Source organism: Sciurus vulgaris, assembly GCF_902686455.1.
Source record: "Sciurus vulgaris genome assembly, chromosome: 11".
NCBI classification, from domain to species: domain Eukaryota; kingdom Metazoa; phylum Chordata; class Mammalia; order Rodentia; family Sciuridae; genus Sciurus; species Sciurus vulgaris.
Window position 1 is genome coordinate 19727942 of NC_136472.1, and position 26970 is coordinate 19754911.

A 26970-nucleotide genomic window follows, 5' to 3' on the forward strand; every position below is an offset into this window, starting at 1 on the left:
TGCTCCTGTTAATTTGAGGAACGAGTTTGAAGTTGTGGAGATAATTGAAACCACCTAACATGTGCACAATTATGTTTTAAAAGTGTCAGTATTTCATCTCTTTGTTCTATTTATATGCACAAACTGATCTCAGGAAGATGAGCCTTGAGCCGTCAACAATTTGCATTTTGATTTACATTAATTTCTTTTGACAAGTTGTCAAAAATTAATGTTACAAGGAGGATTTGATGGTAGTGATTCAACACCAAATTAAGAGTCCAAGGTATGGTGCAGCTCTTGAATTTGGTTAAAGCATATCTAAGGAAGGAAATGTTACAGATGAAAGATGGTAAATAGGATTTGAGTCAGGAGGTCAGAATAATAGCCATGCCCAGAAAACGACACTCTTTTCTGCGGGCAGGAACTGGCACCCAGCAGTGCTTGGGCTTCATGGTTAAATGCCATTTTCCTCAGATGAACTCCATTTTATGGATTCAATTAAATTTAATTGAATGACGAGTGTGTACTAATGTAGCACAGTATTAGAAATATGACAAAACATAATAAATTAGCCATCCTTAAGCATCTCCATTAGGAGATAAATCCAACATGCAACTGTAATAGTATGAGCCAAGAAGATAAATGAATTGTTGCTAATTTATCTATATAGGTTCATGTGATAAAGAGCAGGATAACAGTGATGAAGCTGGTAGAGGGGAGGAAGTAACAGATAGAGAAGGAAAAGGAGAAGATTTGCTAACAGAGGGCACAGGCAGAAGTAATAGAAAGTTGGGAGTTACATTGATTTGCCAACTCAGGCTGCATAGGGATGGTATCAGCTAGGTTGTAGATCTGGGTTTCTGGAGCAGATAAAGATGCTTAGGTCTTAATTTTCTTTATAAGCACATCTGAAAAATGATTAGAATACTTGGAAAGTTTGTTAATGGTTGTAATTCTGAGTATTAAAATTGGAATAAGTGGATGATAGATAGATAGAAATACAGATGCCAAGCACTTGAAATTATAATAAGATAAAACAAGATGGATTGTTATTAGCATTAATTTTGGAACTTGGAAAATCTGGATAAGAATTCAACCTAAGTATTTACTAGTTGTAGGAACTTAGTGTCATTATATTTCACCTTTTTTAAGTCTCATTAACTAATCTCTAAAAAGGAAATATTTCATGGGATATTGAGACATAGTAGGGACTAGTTGAATATCAGAACTATACAATAATAATTCAATTTTTGAATTGAATTGAATGTAGATGGAAAGAGTATAAACCATAATAAATAGAGTCCTTCAGATAGGACTTGTTTCAGTTCTTCAACTAGCACATTCTAAGTATTCAATATATATATGAAATATATCAATGGAAATTCATATATTTTCTAAGATCTTGGGTGAGAGAAATGAAAGTCAACAACTTAGCATGATCGTCCAAATAACAGACAAACAGGAGCTGAGAGAAGGGTTTCCATGCAGGTGGTTATTTTAGAAAACTAAATGGAAGCACTGGGGAGAATGAGACAGGGAAATAGATGAATGTTAAGCTGGTTCCATTTATCCATTGACTCCTATCTACCCATGGTCAGTGGATTCCCCTCGGTGTTAATGTCTCCTTGTCCACAGGAGTAGGTATGTGCAACCAGGATGAAGCAGAGTTTCTTAAGTGTCTCAGGCACAAGCGGCTGGACAGAGAGCAAGTGTTGTACCAGTGGGAGGAGGAGGTGCTGAGGGATCAGTAGGGCCAAGCTGCTGTCAGGCTTTGTTAGGTGGATTCTGTGGCAGCAGCTGGAGACAAAGGCAGGTTAGGAGGGTCTGGGACAGCACCACCTAGTGGTTCCTAATTAAAAATGATAATCCTTCTGCAGATTTTCCAGTGCAGAGTGGCATGCTGTCCTCAGCCCACATTCAATGGAAAATCCAAACAATGTGACTGAATTCATCCTTGTGAGCATTACAAAGAATCCACAGCTGAGGAAAATACTCTCTGGTTTGTTTCTAATCATGTATATGGTCACAGTACTGGGAAACCTACTCATCCTGGTGACCGTAAGTGCAAGTCAGAGTCTGAAGTCTTCCATGTACTTTTTCCTTGCTTCCTTGTCCCTCATGGATGTCACCTACTCTTCCGTCATTGCCCCCAAGTTGATCGTGGACTCCCTCTCTGAGAGCACTGCCATCTCCCTGGAGGGCTGCATGACCCAGCTCTTCGCAGAGCATTTCTTTGGAGGTGAGGGGATCATCCTGCTCACCGTGATGGCCTGTGACCGCTATGTGGCCATCTGCAAGCCCCTGCACTACAGCAGCATCATGAGTCCTCGAGTGTGCTGCCTGATGGTGGGAGGGGCCTGGGTGGGTGGATCCATGCATGCAACAATACAGCTTCTCTTCATGTACAGAATACCCTTCTGTGGCCCCAATGTCATCGATCACTTTATGTGTGACTTGTTTCCACTGTTGGAACTGGCCTGCATGGACACCCATGTCCTGGGTCTCTTAGTCATCCTCAACAGTGGGGTGATGTGTGAGACCCTCTTCCTCATCCTTCTTGCCTCCTACGTGGTCATCCTCTGCTCCCTGAGGTCTTACAGCTCTGAAGGGAGGCACAAAGTCCTCTCCACATGTATCTCCCACCTCAAGGTGGTGGTGTTGTTCTTTGTGCCATGTATTTTCTTGTATGTGAGGCCTGTGGTCACCTACCCCATAGACAAGGCGATGGCTGTGTCCTTTACCATTGTGGAACCAATGTTAAATCCCTTGATTTACACCTTGAGGAATGCAGAGGTGAAGAGTGCCATGAGGAAACTATGGGTGAAGTGAGGGGCCCTGGTGGTCACTAGATTGCATTCCAAGCAGTGCATTTTCCTTACAAAGCTGATGGAGTCTTATCCTCCCCATAATTCCAATCCACTGGCATAGGCAACCAGATTCATCTTTTTTAATATTATTTTATTCATTGTTTGTTTTTAGTTATACTTGACAGCAGAATCCATTTTTAACAGACAAGTCAAGATAGTACACACAAGTCCTGTCCAACCATCATATACTTCTAGGGCCTCACACAAGTACATTTTGTACTGCCTCACCTTGTCCTCAAAGGAACACTTTCAAATTGAATTTTATTTTGAATAACCCTAGTATTCCCAAGTTTAGGTTTTTTAATGAATTTATTTAATCCCCTCCTTTTTTTTTTTTTTTTTTTTTTTTTTTTTTTTTGGTACTGGGGATTGAACTCAGGGGCACTAGACTACTGAGGCACATCCCTAGCTCTATTTTGTATTTTTTGTTTAGAGACAAGGTCTCACTGAGTTTCTTAATAGCTCACTTTTGCTGATCTGGCTTTGAACTTGCAATCATCCTCCTTCAGCCTCTTGAGCCACTAGGAATGGAATCTTTTGCCACCATGCTAGTCTTAATTTTCTCTTTGAGATGATCTTTCCCAATGCATTTGCTTGGCAGGTTCCCTGCACTTTTTTTTTTTTTTTTCCTCCAAATGAACTTCTGCCAGAAAAGAGAAGTATTTCCTGATATCTTTCCCCACTCCTGCCCTTCAGCTGGCCCACACTTCTACACCAAGGTTGTACCCTCAACATCTACAATCACAAATTATACCTTAAAATACTTCTTGGGATTCAGGTTCTGTTTCTGGCTCCCTAAATAATAATCCTTGTCAAGGCAGGGATTACTTTTATTCCTTCTCACTGTAGCCTCAGTGGTTAGAACATTCCTGGTCACCCAGAATATGCTTAATAAATATTATTGGATGACTCCATGTCCAAAAGAGAGTTAGAGGTTTTAAATATTTGCAAATAACCATAAAGAATGGGAAGGAAAATATTTGTAAGCAATTTCAGGATTAGAATGCCCTCAGATATCATACTGCCAAGTGTTCCTTTTGGAAAGACTTTTCATTTGTTAATGTGCTTTTTAATACAAAGGTCAAAGTGTGCCACAATTCTCAACTACCTCTTGACATTCTTCAGAGAAGCATAACAAGTTTCACTCATGACCAAGTTAAGATGCTTTAAAATCAAGGGTCTATGTCTTGAAGTCATGTATTCTCTGTGAGACTGGAGAAACTGTATAGACTTTATTTATTTACTTATTAATTTTATTGGTTCTTTTTAGTTTTGCACACCAAGACCTATTTATTTAATGATGGGAAAATGATTTTGCTGTTGCCTTCAAGATATGTATTTCCAAATCCAAAGAATGTTCATCTTCTCCCTGATGCTTCCATAAAAAGGACGAGGAAGGCACTGATGGGGTTTACAGCCACTTCCCTTGATGAGGTACATGGGAAGCCTAAGGTCCTAGCATGGTTTAGCAAACTCCTTATTAAAACAAATATGCATGATATATGGGAGGGCAACAATTTCAGCATGAGTTATGGTTTCAAATATAGCACATTTAAATCAAATATTTTTTTGAAATAAACTATGTATGAGCAAGAAGAACCTAGCTCTAATAATCCCCAGCTATATTTATAACTTCAAGATTCATTCGTTCATTGATAGACAGTTGTGTTTGTATGAAGTTCAGATATTTTGGTAGGAGTTGGGTTACAGTAGTGAATAAGAAAACTCACCTTCCTTGGGTCTCGGATCTTATATGTTAGTGCTGGAGACAGACAACCTATGAAGATGAAAATCGACATCATGGAGCCATCACGTGATCAAATCATCATAATGGAGTAGGGAGAAGGTGACTCGGGGCTCTACAGAGGTGGGGGAGGGGTCTTTCTGGGAGGGATTTTTTAAAAAAAATTAATTCACATGTTAATTCACATTAAATAGTTTTACTCAGTATACACATTACTTAGTAGCTCAACACTTAATTTTTTCTAACACATTCACTTCTGGAATAAATCTTAATTTTTTTTGTAGTAACTTGCTCTTACCAATAATAGCTTTTAAACCATATGATTTTCTGTATATTACAATTTGAAAAATCCAATATTATTTGTGATATAAAGACAGAAAAGTAGGAACATGGGGGCACTTTAATTGGAACAATAGTATGTATCTTTTGAAAAGGTCACACATAAAACATAATGGTAACTCTTCTGTTTTGGATATGAGGCATCCACCCAAAGTTCATAGTGTGACAATTCAGGACTGTTCAGGAGTGAAATGGTTAGATTATGAAAGTTGTGAGGTTGGGTTAATCAGTGAATTAATCCATGGACATTGATTAACTCAGCGGTACCTGCAGACAGGTGGGCTATAGGTGGAGTATGCAGATGACTAGGGGCCTGCCCTTGGGGTTCTTATTTCATCCTTGGTGTGAAGAACTGTCTGCATCCTGATCGATATGTCATGAACTGCTTTCCTCCACCATGCCCATTTGCCATGATGAACTGTCTCACCTCCAGCCCAGAGCTATGGAATCAACCATCTATGAACTGAAACCTCTGAAATCATGAATCCCCAAATAAACATTTTATCTTCTTGTTGTTTTTATTCACAGTGACAAAAAAAAAATTGTCTTAAACAGTAACTATTAGGTGGACTTGCCTCCTATTTCACAAGAAAACTTAAGCCATCGAAAAAAACTTGTACACACTCCACAGCTGCTTCTACTGATCTGCCAGCATCTGTTCACTTAGGTCCTACCTGAAGCTGCACATGAACCATCTGTGTCCCACTTCAGATCCAGTGAAGCCACTTGGCCTGTGTACTGGACTTAGGTTTCTCCTCCTTGCTTACATAACAGCAATGATCTAACACTTGCTTTGATGTTTCTTCTTTCATTTACATTTCCTTTTCCACAGGATCATTTGTGTTAGAAAACAATTGATCTCTTCTCTTGAAAAATCTTCCTGTGACCCCACTTCCTCCATCAGTTACTACGTTGTGTCCTCTCCTTTATAACAAAACTCAAGAGATCGCCATAATGCTGATCTCTCATCTCTCTCCTTCTACTTTTCTACAAGCCCTTTTCAGTCATACTTCCTTAAGACTTTCTGAAAGTCTATTCTGAAGAATATCAAAGGACCCCTGTGTCATTTAATTTAATAGCCATTGTTCATTTCTCACCTTAAAAAAATTCATTAGAAATTCTTAACCCAGTTTTTGTTGACGTACTATCTTAACAAGGTTAAGATTCTCAAATTAATATCTCCAGCCAGACTTATTTCTTGATGCTGTGATGTGGAACTCCAACTTTCTCCAAGGCATTCTCCCCAGAACAGATAATTTCTCAAACTGAACAATTCCAAAGCTCTCCTCCTGGTTCTACCTTTATTTCCAAACCTATTCTACACGCAACATTTTCTGTCAGTTCATGGCACATTTGGTCTATGTCACATGTAATATCTAGTCTCTCAGGAAACCCTGTGGACTCACCTTTCAACTTATTTCCCCAATTCAATCTCTTTTAATGACCTTTAGAGCCATCACCTAGTTCCAAGCCACCGCTGACTTTCACATGAACTATTCCCTACTCCTTCTACTTTTATCTCAGCATTCCCTACTCTTATATTTGATCCTCAGCACAGCACTCAGAGTTGTCTTTCAAACTTATAAGTCAGGTTACACCACATTTCATGACAGTCAGGGTAAAAGCCCTTATGATCATTCAAGTTCTGACTGCCACAATATGGCTAACCCTTTCTCTCTTTGAACTCCTCTCTTACAACTGACCCCTTGGCATTTTCCCTGAAAACTCTGGTAAACTTCTGGCTCTCCAACTGTTAAGATTATTCATTCTAAAAAAAAAAAAAAAAAAAAAATTGGTACTTGGGAATTGAACTCAGGATTATTTACCACTGAATCACATCCCTGGCCCTTTTTATTTTTTATTTTTAGATGGTATTACCTAGTTGCTTAGGGTCTCACTAAGTTGCTGAGGCTGACCTCAGTCTTGTGATTCCCCTGCTTCTGCCTCCCAAGTTGCTGGGATTATAGGTGTGCACCAGTGTGAGCTCATGCTCTTGAGGTAGAGCTTTACACTGACCTTTCTGTTGTCTATCTGCAATACATCCCCTCGACCTTTTTCATTGCTAACTTACTAAGTGTTAACTGGTTGGAAGGGACAATACTTCAGACAGTTCTCTCCTTAGACCTAGACCAATGGGCTTGACTCCAAATCTTGGATTAATTTTGTTGAAATTTTCAGAGTTCTTGTTATACATCTGGAATTGGGCAGTGGTTTTTCATGAAGTATCTCAGTCAATAATCAAGGGCCTGGATAGCATCCTAGATTTTCTTTTTTGGGGGGTGTGTTAGTCAACTTTTAATCACTCTGAACAAAATACCTGACAATAACACAGAAGGGAAAGTTTATCTTGGCTCATGGTTTCAGAGGTTTTGTCCCATGGTAAACCAGCTCCATTGATCTGGACCTGAGGCAATGCAAGACCTTATGGTGGAAGGGCATGATAGAGGAACTAGGCTAACTCATACTAGGAATGAAGTGTAGAAAGAAAGAAAGCAAGGAAGATATATTTACCAAGGTCATGTCCCTATTGATCTCCTTTCTCCAACCATGCCCCATGTGTCTACATTTGCCAATTACCCCCAGTATTCCATTCAAATTGTTAATCCATTAAAGAATTCATATACCGATGAAGTTACAGCCTTCATAATCCAATTCTTCCCAAAGCCCCACCTGCAGACATTGCAGTATTAGGAACCAAATGTCCAATACATGAGCTTTTGGGACATTCTAGATCCAAATCATAGAGGGTGTTCTCCAGCATTATATCCTACCCATGGTGTCTACCAGGTGTCATCAGAAGCTCTTGCTGCTGTACCTATGAATTTATCCTAGATCATATGGCCTGAACTACTACTCAAGGATAGTTCATTTTTTCTTGATATGATTGCTCTACATTGGTTTCTAGAGTGCTATTGATATACAGATTTGGGACACATAGGAGAAACACAAAGTTCTGGGCTGCAAATGTTCCTTATTCTCTTAACATTGGTCATGTGTGTGTGTGTTTTCATGAACTTTCTCTTGCCTCTACGCAGACTTAAGTGCCAACCTCTGTACCATGGAAGGTAGTAGGACTATGTCAGACATTATTTATCCTATTCGTCCCTACTATGGACACTGAGGGAAGTCACTCCAGCCCTTCCACTGTCCCTATGGCAAGTATCAGAAACTTGTGAAGGAATGACTGTGTATATCACCTTCGTGGTCTTTCAGGATCATTTGTTCTGTGATGCTAACTTGCATCCCTCTCCTCATCCTAAATTGATGTGCTCTTTGGTTTCTATTGTATGTGATGGCATGATGATGAGGGATATGACTTACATAAATTGGAACACTTTTTTTTTTTTAAAGCAGTCTCATCTTTTCTCTATTCTACCTGCTAGTGACAGGGCACAGAGGTCAGGTATGTGAACACAGATAAAAAAAATGCATTCTAGGAACTGATCATGACCTAACAAGTTCAAAGGAAGACAAGGACAAAAAAGATGTATAGTTCTATACTTTTATATTAAAAGACCTTTAAACTTGACATGACCTAGAAAGGAATCACTAGAAAGGAATTCACAATTTTTTGCATTAAGCTATCATTAGATTTACATTGCAATCATTATTAAGATAATATCTTTTAGGGGACTTGGAAGATGGCAGCACAGAAGTAGTTTGCATGTCCCAGCTCCTCTGTAGTTCAGGATCAAAACAGCTGGAAAATAGCTACTCAGTGAGGTGGGAGATGGACAGAATATACTGAAGTTCAATATTGGGCAGTCAGAGATTTGAAGAGATTCAAAGCCTCTGGTTCCAGGAATAAAGAGTGAGAACTTTTTAATCAAGTCTGAACTGGTACCCTAGCCAGTGCCAGAGAAATTTAAAGGGAAGTGGTTACAGAAAGAAAAATAAAGAAAGACACATCTGACAAAATTATGACAAACAGTTGCAAAAGGTGAAGTCAGTTTGGATTCAGCTGAAACCAGAACTACATAATGGTATTGAGAAATACTCCACTTTTCCTAATTTATAAGTGAACAATTGTGGCAGGGAGCAATCCTTTTGGGGATCCCTAAGTCTGCACTTTAGGAAAAATATAATTCCCTGTATTTTGTCTCCCCTGGAGATAACAGCAATAGCATCAGACAAAGATGGCCTGTTAGCAATACTTATGAGTAATTTATATAGTGAAATCACTGCAAGTCTAAAGTTACCAAAATCTGCTGACCAATAGAGGCAATGGAGCAAGGCCCAGGAGCACAATGCTTCTCCTAACACACTGAAGATTCCCAAGTACACACAAAGTGCCATTCCCATGTCTGACTAGACTCAGTCTGCTGCTTACGGGATGTCTTGATAACAATCTTCCACAATAGAAGGGGACCCATGAGTTCCCAGACCAGTCACTGAATTTTCAGAGCTACCTGTATGCTCCTCTGGGACAGAAACAGGGGTGTTGAGTTTTGATTAAGCCCAAGTTCACAGTAATTCTCCCTGCTCAACAGAAAATCCTTGTGAGCATGCAAAACTGCTGTCTGTACCAGTGAGGTTACTGCAAATCTAAAACTTGCAAAACAAAATGCCAAGCAGGGGGAATAGAGATAGGTCAGATCCACTATCCATGTACTAAGGTACTCACCCACTGGATTTTGAGTGCACACAATGCACCATCAACACCCACATAAGAGAGGGTTCCACAGACAGGGGATGTGGTAGACATGAAGGTCTAAGTAAGTGCTAAGACAGTCCGTGTGTAAGTAAAGGACAAATTTCAACAAGTTTGTGTGTAACTAAGATGGTTATATGTATGTGAGACAATCAGTTAAAGCTATTTAAGTTTTTCCTAAGGTCAAATACTAATGTACTGATATAAAACAAAGTTTAATTTATATGTTAAAATGATAAGGATTTCTTAGAAACACTAATTTATTCTTAACATTATGTCTGTTAAGTTTTCTTCTTGAAAAAAATTACTCTTGAAAATTGGGGTTTATACAGTTATGGTTAAAAAAACTGTTAGAGTACTGTAATACATTAGAGAGTCTAACGTTTTCTTTAAAAACTAAATTTGGTTAATATAAAGATATTAAGGTAATTGGGATTGTCATTATTTGTATATTAAATGTGCTCATTTCTTCCAGGTATACAAGTCTTTAAAGCAGAAATTTATCAAGCTGCTCTTCTCCAAATTAATATTGTCTGTAATGGTAATTTTAAACTTTAAAGAGTAAATTTTAATGGGAATTTGTTTCTATCATTTAATGTGCTATTATAAGACCTGTTGTCAGTGGGATATATGTAAAATTTGTTACTTTTACACTGAGATAAAAAAATTTAAATGACATATATTTCTAAAGTTAGTGAGTCTGATTTGTCTAAAGGTTAACATCATGAAACATAAAAAACATTTTGCCACTTTGCCACGCAAAAGGAAAGTTAAGAGTTCTCTCAGCCTTTCTTTGTTTCGTGTTTTGGATATGATATTGAATTGTGTTGACTAATGATCATAAAGACTCAGGAAACAATAAATGTAAACTTAAAATGGTATTTAAGAAAGTCAAAGATCAGCATCAGAATTAGAACACTTAAGATTCGTGAGGGAACATGCCTTACCTCAGATAAGGCTCTGCCTCCCACCTTGCTGCAGGTTAGTGTGACTACAAAATAAGCCAGACTTCAGCTTATTTACATAGTCAGAAGATTGGTTCTTGTTGTGGAATTAGTGCAATCTCAAACAGAGGGGATATAATGTAGAGTCAAAATGCTCAGACACAATTCAAGATAGCTATTGTACATAGCTATTGTATTTTTACTCTTGCTAATTTCATTTTGAAGAACTGTTACCTGCTAGTTTTGCAGAGGTACTGCTTCAAGAACACACAACCTAGGTAACTTGTGATAATAAGCCATTATCTACAAAACAGTTAGTATGTAATGGTAAATTCCAGTACTAATACACACTCTAGTTAAAGAAAAGGGTAAATAACTGTGAAGTTACAGACATTGAAGTTAAAGCCCAGTATTCTTACTCTATGACTGGTGAGACTGGCAAAGTAAATAAAGAGGCCAAGAAAATACAGTATTTGGTTCTTTCCCTCAGTGTCAGCCTGAACCCAGTGAACAAGAGGACTTCTCTAAGGAGCTTTGCCACTCTGGGTCACATGACTTCCTGATCAGGGAGATTCATGAGACCACTGGAGGATGAAAAGCCAATCAGTGCACACGCTGCCGGGGAGGGTCATTGGAAAAGGAAGACATCCCTGATGCTTCCACGGGAATCCATCTCTTCAAGGAGACCCTACCTAGCAATGCGAATGGCACTAAAGGAGATAAGAAGCTGCTCTCAAGTTTCGTATGAGTGACCCCTGTAGGAACTCAGCTGACTCTTAACAAGACAGGAACAAATCAATTTAACCAGCTTGATCTTAAACATCTAGCAAAACAGTTAAAACCAAAACATAGCCATTCTTGGGCATTTAAAAGAAACAATAGTTAAGTGTAACTTATAAAATACTCATGTATAGCCCACTAGAATAAAGACTGGAAGCTACAAAAGAGAGATTCTTAGGCAATTGTGCCTGATAACTATCAAGAGAAACTGCCAGAGTCAGAAATTTTTAATCATTTGAGGCCTACAGACCTTCCTAAGCTGCACAGGTAGGCTTAATTTATGTTTGCTAGTATGATTATCTACCCTAAGTAACTGAAATATAGAGATTTCTGCTAAACACAGGTTATACCAATAAAAGGGTATTTTACAAAATCAGATGACATTAAGTAGCTTAGTTATATTTTCTGGGGACTTCAATGACATTAAGAGTTAAATGTTGTGTTTACATTCCTGATAACTTAGACAATGTTAAGGTTCCCACATAAAGGCCTTGTCCTCCCCAGCCTTTGTTAGGCCTTGTTATGGGAACAATTTCTCATTTCTTCCACCTCCTGGTGATAGATTATTGATGTCTGACATCTTCATGATATTCATTGACATGTTCCAGATTCTGCAACATTTATTTTGTATTAATTTCATTTCAATACTCACATCTTTTTGTTTCTCTCTCATAGAAACACCCACCCCCAGATGACTTTATAACCTGCTCTTCCCCAATGAGACTTCTACCATGAACCCCTCAATTGACATGGTTTCTAAAAGGGAACTCCAAACTGCTTGCCTCGTGCCACCCCCTTTCAGCTCAAAGCAGCCGGAGTGGTTGTCACCCCCTTTCCTTATAGCATACAGAGTTCCTAAAGCAAAAGGGGGGAATGAAGCCAGAATTGGGGACAGGCAGTTAGTGTAGAAATATGGGATCAGGTCAAATGGAGGAAATGGAGGTCATGAAAGCCATCTGCCTCTGGAAGTAGGAGACTGCCCCTGGTAGAATGCAATATCAAAAATCTGCAGAGCCCATTGATTATCAGATTTACCTGCCCTTATCAAGTACTGCAGACAAGGAGCTGCTAATTAATGCTACCTGGGCCCTTACCTGGCTGAATCTCTTTGGCCCTGCCCCTGCCCATTTGCTTCTCACATTTTGCATCTCACCTGCAAAACCAGGCCTAGTCACATAGGCAGGAAGGAGATATAAGGGGGAGAGAACTGGAGAACAAAAGAGACCTTAACCTATAGAGAATGTAGGGTGCAATCACTTCTTGGGACTTTAGAACATCAGCGTGGCCCCCTTCTCCCTTCCGGGACAGGTATATCTTATTACCTTTAGATAGAACCTGCTTAATATGATAAATTCTACTATAATGTTAGGATTAGCCTGCATATTCTTCCTTGTAATACTTGCATTTCTTAAATGTTTGTGGTCCATTTTCAACAAAAGAATCATAAGGGTTCAGGTCAATCAATTCCTCCTGAAGGAATCCCTTGTCCAAATTAATAAAAATGGGGGAAATGTTGGGAGAAATCCTAGTTCTTGGCTGGCAGCAGTGAATGTCTCAAGTGTGTAAGGAAAATACGCATGGAGGAGAGTTCCGCTTTGGCTATCTTGGAAAGTAAACAACTGCCCCAAGTTGACTCAGTGTCACTAAGGGAACCCATATAGGAACCTGGTGATCTGATCCCCTGGTGGCACATTGTGATTGGGCAAGAAACCTATAAAATCTATAGCTGTTCCTGCAATAAACGAGTTTGCAGGTTGCTCACCACAAGCCAGCTTCCATCCAACTCCTGGAGTCTGGGTCTTGACTCAGTGCCCTTACCCCACATATGAGCTAGCCTGGCACAAGAGAAACTACAAGGGGACATTGTTGCACCAGTTCCTCTGCAATAAGTGGGTACCCACAGGTTTCCTGGGCAGTTATGAACATTTAGAACCACTAGATCTGCACCAGAGGAGGATGGGGTGAAATCTTTGTGATCAACCCAATTCTTTGTGCTTCCCACTATACACCACGGAAATGCAAGGGCAGACAAAACTGCTGCCTGCAATAGAGAGGGATCCAGCTGAGCTGGAAGGGCATACTCCCCAGGTGGTCTGCTGGTTCACAGGACCATAGTTAAACATCTTGAATTGCCTATGTTCATACCAGATAAGAGGAAATTGAGGTGAAGACTAGACATATAGTCTAGATACAGTGACTGAACTTTGCAGTTTTTTGAAGCAAGATCCTGATCCTGGAAAAAACAAATATAGAAGAACCACTTCAATTATGAACACAGTGTTAGGATGCTGTCTTCCCCTGCTCCACTCCAACCAAAAGTCTTTCAAAGACATCTTGAATAAGACCTCTAAAGCTCAAGAAATAATAGAAAGAATTAATAAATTCAATGTCATCACATTTGAAAACCACTGCACAGCAAAGGAAAAAGGGTAACTGAGAGAATGAGGGAAAATCTTTGCTAGATTCTCCTCTGACAGAAGACTCATCAAGAATATTTAAACAACTCACAAAGCTCAACATTAAAAAATAACACAAGTAACCCAAACACTACATGGGAAAATAAACCTAATTGGCACTTTTGAACAGGAATATCTATATGAAAAATTGTTGAACAGGTTTAGTAAATAGGAAAGTGAACTTGAAAAGTGTAGTGAGATTTCATTTCACTCCAGTTATAATGGCAAGCATGAAGAATACAAACAACACATGCTAGCAAGTATGCAGGGAAAAAAATAACTCTAATACACTCCTGGTGGGAATGTAAATTAGTGTAGCCAGTATGGAAATCAGTGTGGAGGTCCCTCAAAAAATTAAAGATAGATATTCCTTAAGATTCGATTATGCCACTCCTCAGTATTTAATCAAAAGGATTAAATCAGTTTATTTTAGAGATACATGCACATCCATGTTTATTTTAGCACAATTCACAATGACCAACCTACACAATCAGATTATATGTCCATCAATGGATAGTTGAGAAAAATAAATGTGGTATATGTGCACAGTGGAGTTCTATTTATTCTTAAAGAAGGACAAAATTGTGTCATTTGCAGGAAAGGGGGAAAAAGTAGAGATCATAATTTTGAGAAAAACAGAGTCAGAAAGAAATGAATAATGTTTTTTTTTTTCTCAGATGTGGAAGATAAAAGAAAAAAAAATCAAATAAACAAACATAATAGTCCTTCATGAAAATGGAAAGAAGACCAGTAGAGCAGAGGAAGGGGATGGGGGAGGTAGAAACAGGGAAGAGAGGTATAGGGGAGTTATAAGTTTCAAAATTTTTATGTACACAGATCCCTCCTATTATGTATAATTAATATGCATAAATAAGAATAAGCAAGGGTAACCCGATAGTTAAACATAAAAGCAACAACAATGAAAATAAAGTACCTTTGAGAGTCACTGGAAGCTAAGCCAACTACATGGACAATCTAATAAATGATGCAGCATGATGAAGACTGAATTAAAATAAGAGTGAAATAAGTGGTACTAAGGAACTGCAGAGGGACCATTTTAACATAAACAAGCTCTGCAGAGAACCACAGTGAAGGTTGTTGTACCTGATAGGGAGAGAGATGCCTGAAGAGCAGGAAGCATCTTTCTGTGTTCTGACTGGACGTTGAACATGTACATCAGTGCCTCCACTGTATTTAAAATTCTAAATCTCTGTTAATAAATCATTACATGAGACACTGGCTCAGGAATTTTGTATTACAATCTTCAGCTTAATGGTTTATTTTTATGTTGAATTGAATGTAAACTAGGGTTCCTGCAAAAAAAAAAAAAAAAAAGAAAAAAAGAAAAGAAAATGACTGGTTCTGCACATCATGGGATTAACCCTGATTTTACAGATGATAATGTTGTAATAAATTAATGCCTCTCTCCACTTCCTTCATAATAACAAAACTATTTTCTGAGAAATTGATATGATAATGCTAAAATTATATGGGTATATGCCTGGGTTTGAAGAACAAGCTTGTTAGCGAAACAATATGAGAACAATGATGAGTACTAGAGAATTGGATACTGAGTCAAACTCTGGTGTAAAATGTTTTCTATAGACTGAATAATAAAGAATCCCAAAGAACAGAAAATTGTTCAGATGTTGAACCATCTCTCTCTCTCTGGAAACTTACTAGTAATTTTGTCATTAACTAAATGATGATAATGTATTTTGTAATCACTGGAATGTTGGGTAAATTCTGGAAGAGCAATGTTTAGTCTCTTTTCCTGAGTTTGTTATAGATCTTTGACTGTGGCTCCCTTGGTCTTGAAATATGTCTTTTCTGAGATGAAATATTTTTGAAAACTACATTATTTTTTCACAACTAAGCAAATGTATTTCTTACATTAGCTTTCCTCCTCCATTTCCAAATTATTTTCGCTGTTACCCAGCTTGGTTTCCCTCACAGAAACAGAAAAGAAAGGATTAAGCAAGCAGGATATAGAACAGAGTAGAAGATGCTTGGCAGTTTGCAGCTAGAACCAGGGTTCCATAACGTGTTGAAGTTCTGTTGCTGAGTAATATTTTTAAAATATCACCCTGAGCAGGTGTGAGACATATATTAGGGAATTATTCTGTATCAGGACACACATGTAAAATCTAAAAAACCCTAACAATTATATACACATTGTAAGCGTTGTTTTGCTTCTGGGCTTTAATTTTTCCTATGAATCACATCAGTTCTGAATTTTGTTTGGGGTGCAAATACACATAAAATGTGTAGAATACAATGTTTGCAGACTATGAAAAATCATGAAATTGTTATGGATCCTCCTGAAAGGGTTTGAGGAAATATGTCCACTTTTTTCCTTAAGTTTCATTCTCAATGCTGTGTTCTCTAACATTAAACAGACCTTAACATCTTCTTTTCAAGTATTTGTATTTCAAAAATATTCATAGAACTAGAAAAAAAGTACTAAAATTCATTTAGAAGAACAAAAACCCAGAATACCCATACAATCTTGGCCAAACAGAGCAATGCGAGAGCTGGGTATGTTTACTTGTGCCTCTAATCCAAGCAGCGTGGGAGGCTGAGAAAGGAGGATCACAAATTCAAAGCCAACCACAGAAACTTAGCAAGGCTCTAAGCAATTTGGTGAGAAAAAAATAATAAAATGTGGTTGAGTGGTTAAGTGCCTTGGGTTCAACTCCCTGCACCAAAACAACAAAACGAAACAAAGCAAAACACAAAAAAGCAATGCTGGAGGCATTGTAGTACCTGATCTCAAATTATGCTATAGAGGTATAGGAAAAAAAAGAAAAAAAAAAAGCATGGTACTGCATCAAAACAAACTTGGTGAAGACCAGAGAATTAAATAGAAGGCACAGAGACAAACCCACATAGACACAGTTATCTCATACTTGAAGTACATGCCCAAAATATATATTGGAGAGAAGATAGCCTCTTAAACCAATGGACATGGGAGAACTGAATATCTATAGTTAGAAGAATGAAACTATATCCCTAACTCTCACCCTTTACAAAAGTCAAATCTAAGTGGATTAAAGACCTAGACTAGAAACTTTGCATCTGCTAGAAGAAAACATAGACACTATGCTCTAACATATTGTCTCAGAAAGCAACTTCCTAAACTAGACTGCCAAAGAGAAGAAATCAAGAATCAATAAGAGAAATGGCATCAAATTAAAAACCCTCCATGCAATAAAAGTTTGATAAATACCATGAAGACTGAGCCTATACAATGGGAGAAAATCTGTGCCAGCCACTCCTGTGACAAGAGATTAATAATCAGAATATATAAAAATTTTAAAAATTGCTTAAAATACACAACACACACACACACAAACCCGCACATACACAAACCCAATCAACAAATGGGCAGAAGAACTAAACAGACATTTCTTAAAAGAATAAACACAAATGGGCAAATACTATATGAAAAAATGTTCAGAACATCAAGCATTCAGTGAATGCAAATCAAACTGACAGAGATTTCATTTCCAGCCAATCAGGAAGACAATCATCAAGAATGTAAATAATAATAAATGCTGTTGAAAAACAGTACAGTAATTCATATGTTGTTGGTGGGACTGTAAATTAATACAAACGCTCTGGAAAGCAGTATGGAGATTCCTCAAAAAACTCAGAATGGGTCCACCACATGACCCACCTATTCCATTCCTTAGTAATTGTTCAAAAACATCAATGTTTAAGCAGCACAATTCACAGTAGCCAAATTATGGCACAGCTGAGGTAACCATCAACAGATGAATGGATAATAAAATGGGCCATATACACAATGAATTTTACTCAAACAAACAGAAGGATGGAAGTATGGTATTTGTTGCTAAATAGATGGAAACGGAGAATATCATGCTAGGGAAAAAAGCTTGACTCTGAAAATCAAGTGTGAGATGTTTTCTCTAATATTTAAAAGCAAGAGCAACTTATGGGAAAAAGTTGGGGGGGTGGATAACATAAAGTCAAGGAAGATCAAAAGGAGATTGAGGGGGAGAAAAGCATGAAGGGAAAGGGAAGGAAAGGCAGAATGATACTGATGAAATGACACTACTGCAGATATAAACATACCACAGTGATGTCCACCTTTATATCTATCTCCAAATTAAAAATACATAGACTAGTGAAAGGTAGACCAATGGAGTAGAAGAAGGAGAATATGGGAAGGGAGAAGGGAAGGGAAATGGGGACACTGGGGACTGAAATGGAGTAAACTAGATTTCACTATTCATGATTATGTCAACATGAACTCAACTGTTATGTACAACTGTAACACACCAACAGAAGTGAAAAAGAAGAGAAAGGAAAAGTGAAAATTTAATCTCTACTACTTGTGATTTTAGTTTTAAAATCATGGAATCTCAAATCAACTTCTGAGAGTACTTTTAGATTGACCCATAAGTCTCTCCATATGCATATGTGTTCTTCTATAATAGGCACTCTTTACCACCCCAATTCTAATGCAATAACCATCATCCTATGAATAAACACTGCCCTCTTTCAGATCTCAGGTCTTTTTAAATTTAAATTGGATTTAATAGGTACACAGGCATTACACAAAGGTACACTGTTCCATCCCAGTGTATTCAATGTTCTATTTCAGAACCAGACAAATAGAAATCTTCAAATAGAAATACAGATATTTAAAAAGAAAGATAGAAAGAAAAATATTCCTTGGGGACATAGAGATTTACAAACACTTGAGGAAGTGTAAAACAACACAAAATTTGTCATGGAAAGTCATGCTAATGGAAAAATTCCAAGTCCCATGGGCTTTTGTGAGGTAGCTGTATGGATTTGTGATCTCTTAGGGAAACCTCTTCATATTCTAGTGGAAATCAAGAGGAGGCTTTGCTTCTTCATTTTTTCCTGAGATGTTGAAGGCAGCACTAAAAGTGTAGTGAAACACTGTCCCTTTTGACTGCTAGGGATGCTCTTCCTCTCCCACTTAGATGCAGAAGCAAGGGATGGAAAACCCTTCACATTTTTGGCACCACTGAATTGAATTTCTCTTCATTCAGGATAGGAAGTTATCATCACCAGGATTCTCAAGGAACTGACATGCGGTGAGATTCTTACTTCACAGATTAGCATTTTCAATGGGGATTTCAAACTGTGATTCAGGGCTAAAAAGTGTGGGTGTTGTGGCCAGGTACCATATTTAATGCAGTGGATGGGCCTGTCAAGACTGTTTGCACTTGAGCTAATTTACTAATCTTTCTGGCTCTCAGACTCCTCATCTTTAATAGGAACTGCATTTCCAAGTTTAAAGAATGTGTGTGCTTATGACACAATACACAGAGGCCCACAGAACAGCACTTGATCCCTAAAAGTTACCCAATGAAAAAAAAATTCTCACAACAGCAGCTAATTTAAAAGAATCAAATCTTTGTCCCAGTGGGGTGGTGTAGTTAGAAGAATCTATTTCTTCAAAAGTAATGAAATTAGAGGTTTATTTAATTTTTCATCTTCAAGTTAAATCCAAGTGACTTAGAAATGTTACAAGTGCACATTTTTTGTCCTAGCTTTCCAAGAGTATGTTTTTTGATCTTTCTAAACTCACTTTCATTGATCCTTTATCTTCTAATATTTTCTCTGTCCTTATATTTCAGACTGAAATATGGAATTTTCAGAGGCCCTAAAAAGAATGCTGATATATGAGTGTGGTAAATTCAAGCTCTTTCTACCATACCTTTCACAGTTATTGATGTAGGACGTGGTATTTATTATTTCCACAACCACAAACTGGCAAATGGAAATGGAAGGACTCTAAGGTAAGAAAGAGGTACTAAGATCACAGATTAGAGTCCTCTGATATAGCTCTGTCCCTTTAACTTTCCTTAAGTGCATTTGACATCACAAGTAGCATTAGGTTCCTGCCTGAGAATTGTTTAAGAAAGATTACAGTTGGTGGAATTTTAAACTTTTTGATATTAGTTGTTGTTTCTTGGTCTTTCCCTTAAAACAATAAGACAAGAGGAAAAAAGCAGGCTCATACATCCATTGGGAAGAAAAGGTGGAAACAGAGAGATGGATTTCTTTTTCCAAAATCCAGAAATATTAAGAGTATAAACATTGAAACATTGAGGGAAATCAACAGAGCTACATTGAAAGGACAGGAAAGGCACTGAAATCAGAAAGGAACCTAATTTCCTGGTAGTTATGAAAAAGAATATGGTGTGAGAGACAAATGAGAAATAAACCTTTTATAGGTGAATAATAGTCTTGAATTTAAAAATATGGTGAATTGAATAAGCTTGCAGGTAGGGTAATCACAAAAATTTAAAATTATTAAGATTTTAAATTATTCTTTTAATTTGTAAATATGTTTATTTAGAAATCATTTATTTAGAATACAAATGAAAATGTAAATGATACGCACACACACACATATATATGTATATACATATACATAGGTACATATACATATACATATAAATACATCTGAACTTTACTGCTTGAATTAGAGTTACAAACACTACTTACGTAATGAAGTTACTCCTAATCCCTGCTTTAGGTTTGACTGTTGTATGTGCTTCAACTTGAAACAGAAGTTCAGTTATTTTTTGAGGGATGGTGGTAGAATGGGTTTTGATTAAAATGAATGAGAAGGAAACAATGGGCAATGTGGGCAGTGGAGCACAGGCAGGTGAACTTGTCAAGGTCACTGCCCTAGGAGATGGACTACCACCCGCAGTTCAGGCTGCCATAGGGCACGGAGCAATCTCAGGAAGACCCAGCCTAACCAAGCGCATGGTTTTTGAGAAGAGAAAGGTCATCAGCTATTCAAGGAGAAAGATGAACAGAATGTAATAGAATGTGAATTTACAATTCATATCAAAACACATGCATAAAGGATGGGGAGTGATGGGCCATGGTATAGCTGTTCATACAAAGTTTACAAAAAAAAAGTTCATAATAGTTTAACATTTAAATGTATGATTCTTTTAAATATTAGCATGTTAGTTTCACTTTTGCAAACAAATTTTCTTCAAACCTCATGTACTTTCTAAACTATTTAATTAATTTTTTTTACATACTGCATTTTGATTTGTTGTCCACAAATGGGGTACCTCATTTCATTTATATGACTCTACACAATGTACAGTCATACCATTTGTGTAATCATTCATGTATGTCTGTCTCATTCCATGATTTTTCACACCCCCTCCCTCTCATTTCCTTTCTGAACTGTTTAAAGGAAGACTCTGGTGCTGTGTTTTTAAATTTATGTGCAATTTTAAATAATCTTCAAATGGTAAACAATTTGCATTGTAAATTTAAAACCTATAATTTTTATATTTATATCTGTACAAATGGGGGAAATTATTAGAGATTTTCTTCTGTGCTAGGCACAAAGGCATACACCTTTGTGTAATCCAGAGACTCAGGAGAGTGAGGCAGAAGGATCACAAATTTAAGAATAGTGTGGGCAACTTAGGAAGACCTTGTCTCAAAATAAATGAATAAATAAATAAATAGGACAGAGGATGTATCTCAGTAGTAAAGTGTCCCTGGGTTCAATTCCTAGTAGCTAACACACACATATCATTCTGAAAAATGCTTTACCTTTTCTATCCTCATATTATTAATTCTTTCTTTATTCATAGCATTATGTGAAATTAGTGTGTAATAGTCTAATTTGCAAAAACAGCTCAATCTTATTGAGTATTTTAGATATTCACTGTTTCATATGATAGATAATGCATTATCTTCTGGAATAAAGGTTTTCCATGCCATTTCAATTTTAGAATAAATTTTTAAGATTGGGGTTACTAGTACAAGTTTATGATTCTGTAAGTATTTACCAACATTGTTTTGAAAATGATTACATGAATGAACCAGTTTCATTGTGATATTAGTAGGTATAACTAATAAACAACTTGATTTTTAAGATACATATTTCATTCTTATGCCAATCCAATTTCCAGTTAATTTGTGTTTGTTGATACTGCCTAAAAACAATGCCAACATTGATATTTCAATTTTCTTTTGATCCATTCCTAGTTAAACTGTTCATAATGACTGCGCACTTGATTTTGTAGGTCAGGCAGCTGGGCCACTTGTACTATTGCTATTGTCCAGTAGAGGAGAGAGGAGCAGGGTAGTTTGTTTAAGGATACTTGACTATTTCATGATGAAGTTGAAACTGTTAGTGTTTTGGTAGCCAAAAATGAACAATTTTTTATTGAAATTTTATTTTTAAAAAATTCAGATCAGGAAAAACCTTGCTCAGAGAATGTAGAAACTTCCTGAATACCTCTCACTCATTATCTCCTAATATTATTCTCTTATGTTATCAAAGATACATCTGTCAAGATGATGAAATAAACATGGATATGTTAATCTTAATTAATTATAAATAATTTCAAATAACCTTATTTTATTTATATTTAAGTGATTTTTTTCAGCTACTGCATTTGTTTTGCCGTAGGAGTCTTCATGATAACTGATTGAATTTAAGACAATTACTTTTTAAAGGTCTGAAATCATGAACCAGGAGCACACAATGTTCTCCACTGCCAATATTTTGATACTAACTTTAGGTATTTCTTTATATGATTAATGTAAGAGTTGGTTTGTTTAGATTTGATGCATGTTTCAATTATTTTAATTCCAGAATGATACTGTTTTTAGAGCACCTCAGATAAAGTAGGGAGAGAGTATATAAGACAACATGCCAAAAATGTCCAGCGCACCTAGTGGTTGCTAATTAAAAATGATAATCCTTCTGCAGATTTTCCAGTGCAGAGTGACAGGCTGTCCTCAGCCCACATTCAATGGAGAATCCAAACAACGTGACTGAATTCATCCTTTTGGGCATTACAAAGAATCCAGAGCTTAGGAGAATGCTCTCTGGTTTGTTTCTAATCATGTATGTGGTCACAGTACTGGGAAACCTACTCATCGTGGTGACCATAAGTGCAAGTCAGAGTCTGAAGTCTCCCATGTACTTTTTCCTTGCTTCCTTGTCCCTCATGGATGTCACCTACTCTTCCGTCATTGCCCCCAAGTTGATCGTGGACTCCCTCTCTGAGAGCACTGCCATCTCCCTCGAGGGCTGCATGACTCAGCTCTTCGCAGAGCATTTCTTTGGAGGTGTGGGGATCATCCTGCTCACCGTGATGGCCTGCGACCGCTACGTGGCCATCTGCAAGCCCCTGCACTACAGCAGCATCATGAGTCCTCGAGTGTGCTGCCTGATGGTGGGAGGGGCCTGGGTGGGCGGATCCATGCATGCAACAATACAGCTTCTCTTCATGTACAGAATACCCTTCTGTGGCCCCAATGTCATCGATCACTTTATGTGTGACTTGTTTCCACTGTTGGAGCTGGCCTGCATGGACACCCACGTCCTGGGTCTCTTAGTCATCCTCAACAGTGGAGTGATGTGTGTGACCATCTTCCTCATCCTGCTTGCCTCCTACGTGGTCATTCTCTGCTCCCTGAGGTCTTACAGCTCTGAAGGAAGGCACAAAGCCCTCTCCACATGTATCTCCCACCTCACGGTGGTGGTGTTGTTCTTTGTGCCATGTATTTTCTTATTCGTGAGACCTGTGGTCACCTACCCCATAGACAAGGCAATGGCTGTGTCCTTTACCATTGTGGAACCAATGTTAAATCCCTTGATTTACACCTTGAGGAATGCAGAGGTGAAGAGTGCCATGAGGAAACTATGGGTGAAGTGAGGGGCCCTGGTGGTCACTAGATTGCATTTCAAGGAACAAATTTGCCTTACAAAGCCAGTGGAGTCTTAGCTTCCCCATAATTCAAATCCAGTGGGCACAGGGAACCAGATGCACCATTTTATTTTATTTATTTTATTTTATTTTTATTGGTTCTTTTCAGTTACACTTGACAGCAGAATCTATTTTTTAAAAAACAAGTCAAGATACTACAGTGTCCTGTCCAGGACCTCATATGGGTGCATTTTGGACTATATTACCTTCCACACAAGCCATTAGGCACACTTTTTGTTATGCGTTAAAGGTGCAGTGATGGTTCATCGCTAGCTCCCAGAAATGCTCCACAAATACAGGCCTCACACAAGGAACCTTTATTTTGTGCAGATGATTCACGTCTGCACAGGGGACAGGGAAGAAAGAAAAGGAGAAACATGGCGCAAAGTTTCTCTCAGACATAGGAATTTCACGGACTGAGAGGAACCAATTGCGGAGGAGAATTCTTACAGACTGACTGATGGACCAATGACATATTAGGATGTAACGTGGGAGGCAGGAAGATTACAGCAATGTAAGCTGGAAATTCCTGTAACGTGAGAGGCAGGGAGAACGCAGATTGACAGGTGGTGGGGAGGCCGGGAATTCCTGTAACTGGAGAGGCGGGCTAACGCAGATTGACAGGTGGTGGGGGAAGCTGGGAATTCCTTACATTCCCCCATTTCATTTTATATAAAAAATAAAAAATCTTGCTCTCCAGTTCTTTTTGAAGCCTTCTCTCTCCTTCCTGCCTAGGTGACTGGGGTTGGTTTTACAGGTGAGATGTAAAAAGTCCATTCTCCTCCCTGGCTTCCAAAGGTAGATGCTTTTCATGGACTTAATTTTCTCGATTTGACTGATCCCTATTTCTGCATTAACTGCCTGTCCCCAATTCTGACTTCATTTACCCCTCTAATACTAGGAACTCCTTCACTGCTGTAGGGAAAAGGGGTGATGACCGATCTGACTTATTTGAGCTGGAAGTGGGCAGCGTGGGGCAATCAGTTTGGAGATTCCTTTTTAGAAATTGGGTCGATTGAGGGGTTTATGGTAGAAGTCCAGTTGCGGGGAGAACAGGCTGTGAAGGCATCTGGGGATGGGTGCTTCTATGGGAGAAGAACAAAAAGACATGAGTACTGAAATGAGATTGATACAATATAAATATTGCAGGATCTGGAACATGCTAATGCATATTATAAAGATGACAGAAATCAATAATTCCTCACCAGGGGGTGGAAGAACTGAAAAGTTGTTCCCATAACAAGGCCGAGCAAAGGCTGGAGAGGACAGGCCTTTATTTGAGAGCTTTAACATTGTCTAGGTTATCAGGAATGTGAACACAACATTTAGTAGAGATCTCTATACTTCTGTTACTAGCAAACATAGATTAAGCCTACCTGTGTCTGTAGGCCTTAAACTGACTAAAAACTTCTGACTCTGGCAGTTTCTCTTGATAGTTACTATTATTTTTAAATGCCCAAGAATGGCTATACTTTGGCTTTAACTGATTTGCTAGGTGTTTAAGATCAAGCTGGTCAAAGTGACCTGTTCCTGTCTGTTAAAGAGTCAGCTGAGTTTCCACAGGGGTCACTCATAGAGAACTTAAGAGCAGCTTCTTAGCTCCATTAGTGCCATTTGGTTAGGCAGGGTCTTCTCGATGACGTGGCTTTCTTTGAAAGCATCAGGGATGTCTCCCTTTTTCCACGACCCTCCTCTGCAGCAGGTGCACTGAGTGGCTTTACCTCTAGCGGCCTCATCAATCTCCTTGGTCAGGAGGTTGTTTGACCCAGAGTTGCAAAGCTCCTTGGAGAAGTCCTCTTGTTCCCTGGGTTCAGGCTGACTTTGAGAGCAAGACCCAAATATGGACTTTTCTTGACCTCTCTATTTAAAATCTCTATTTCTAAGTTTGTTCTTAACCATCAAGCAAGTCAGTCTCACCAGTCATAAAGTAAGAGTACTGGGCTTTGGCTTTAATGTCTATAACTTTACAGTTATTTACCCCCTTTTATCTAATTGGGGTTTACATTATCTGTCATATAGGTGATGGCTTACTATTCCAAGTTAATTTGTGGGGTTCCCTCTTGAAGCAGTACTTCTGCAAAACATTGATCAGGCAACAATTAAAGTTTATAAGGAAAATAAAAAATGGAGTCATCAACAGTAAAACATTCAGTTTGTGCAATAGCTATTTTGAATTTTGGCTGAGTTACCATTTGAGATCACAGTAATCTTTACAACAAACATTAAACTTTTGAACACAACTTTAAATGAGTTAAAGTCAGGCTTACTTTGGAGCCATTGTAATGTGTAGCAAGATGGTGAGGCAGAGCCTTATCTCAGGTAAGGTGGCGCTTTTCAGTGAGGGGCAAAGGAGTATATAAACACAGATTTTGAAGATTAAGCTGAGATCAGATGGAGCTCTGTTCTCTGATGGAAACGTGGATCTAAAGAGTTATGTCAGCAATCTTTATATGTGTGCAATGTTAGGTTATATATACCCTATTGATGACAGGTCCTATAATAGAATATTAAATGATAGGTTTACCATTACAGACAAGTTTAATTTGGAGAACAGCAGCTTGATAAATTTTCTGCTTTAAAGACTTGTATACCTGGAAAATATGAACACATTTAATATACAAAGAATAATGTTTTTAAGTATGTTACTCCATGGAATAGCTTTATAAATTAATCAAATGTCTCTAACAAACACATTTGAGTAATCCCATACATGTTGCTTATTGTAGAAAAACCAAGACATCAGACAAGTGTGCCAATAGTATTTGCCGTCTCTTTCCTGTTGAAGAAAAGTCCTAGAAAAATTGATGTTAGACATTTTATAAACATTAATATTTTATTAGTTTGACCACTTAGAGACTTGTGAGTTAATTTTAAGGACATTTTACTTTTATTAGTTTACCCAATTTAAATTGAACCTTATTAAATCACATGACAAAAATATTTGGATTCATTTTTAAAATTTTAATTTTTATGCATGCTTATATGTAACACAAAAGCAAAGGCTTTGCAATATTTATTTCCATTGCAATATAATGGATGTTCAAAAATAACTCTAGAGTTGGATAAAAAGAACTGATCAAAAATTATTAACCTAGGTCTGTAGGATCAAAATTGTGAGCTCAAAAATACAGCATTTAAGAAAAATAAAGTCCTGGAAGAAAAATGATAATGGTTATTAATTAAAGCATGAGAAAATGAGAAGGAGAGAAAAGTTGAAAGGGAGAAAAGTATTCTGAGTTGTAGCCGAGGAGAAATTTAAAATGGACACTTTTACAGTTTTTTTTTTTTTTTTTCCCCCCCTTGGGTTTGAAACTGGCTTCCTACTGAGCCTTTCTTCATTTACATTTCAATGTAACCCTTGACTGAGATCTGAATCTGAAAGGGGCTAATATGTTCTAGCAGAAACTTGATGCTTAGGTCCTTTTAATTTCTTGAGCCTGCAG

The 26970-nt window shown here is 37.8% G+C and overlaps 2 protein-coding genes and 1 pseudogene across 3 annotated transcripts in view; 2 read left to right on the forward strand and 1 right to left on the reverse strand.

The window, feature by feature from the left end:
• LOC306639149 (olfactory receptor 4C16-like) overlaps window positions 1-26970 on the reverse strand; it is a 469263-nt pseudogene that overhangs the window by 244555 nt on the left and 197738 nt on the right. The gene's annotated exons all lie outside the window — the stretch shown is intronic.
• LOC306639167 (olfactory receptor 4C6-like) lies at window positions 1900-2808 on the forward strand (the record flags this gene model as incomplete). The annotated part of the gene is made up of 1 exon (XM_079102572.1): window positions 1900-2808. The coding sequence occupies one exon, from the start codon at window positions 1900-1902 to the stop codon at window positions 2806-2808; it is 909 nt and encodes a 302-aa protein (XP_078958698.1).
• LOC306639162 (olfactory receptor 4C6-like) lies at window positions 22568-23476 on the forward strand (the record flags this gene model as incomplete). The annotated part of the gene is made up of 1 exon (XM_079102569.1): window positions 22568-23476. The coding sequence occupies one exon, from the start codon at window positions 22568-22570 to the stop codon at window positions 23474-23476; it is 909 nt and encodes a 302-aa protein (XP_078958695.1).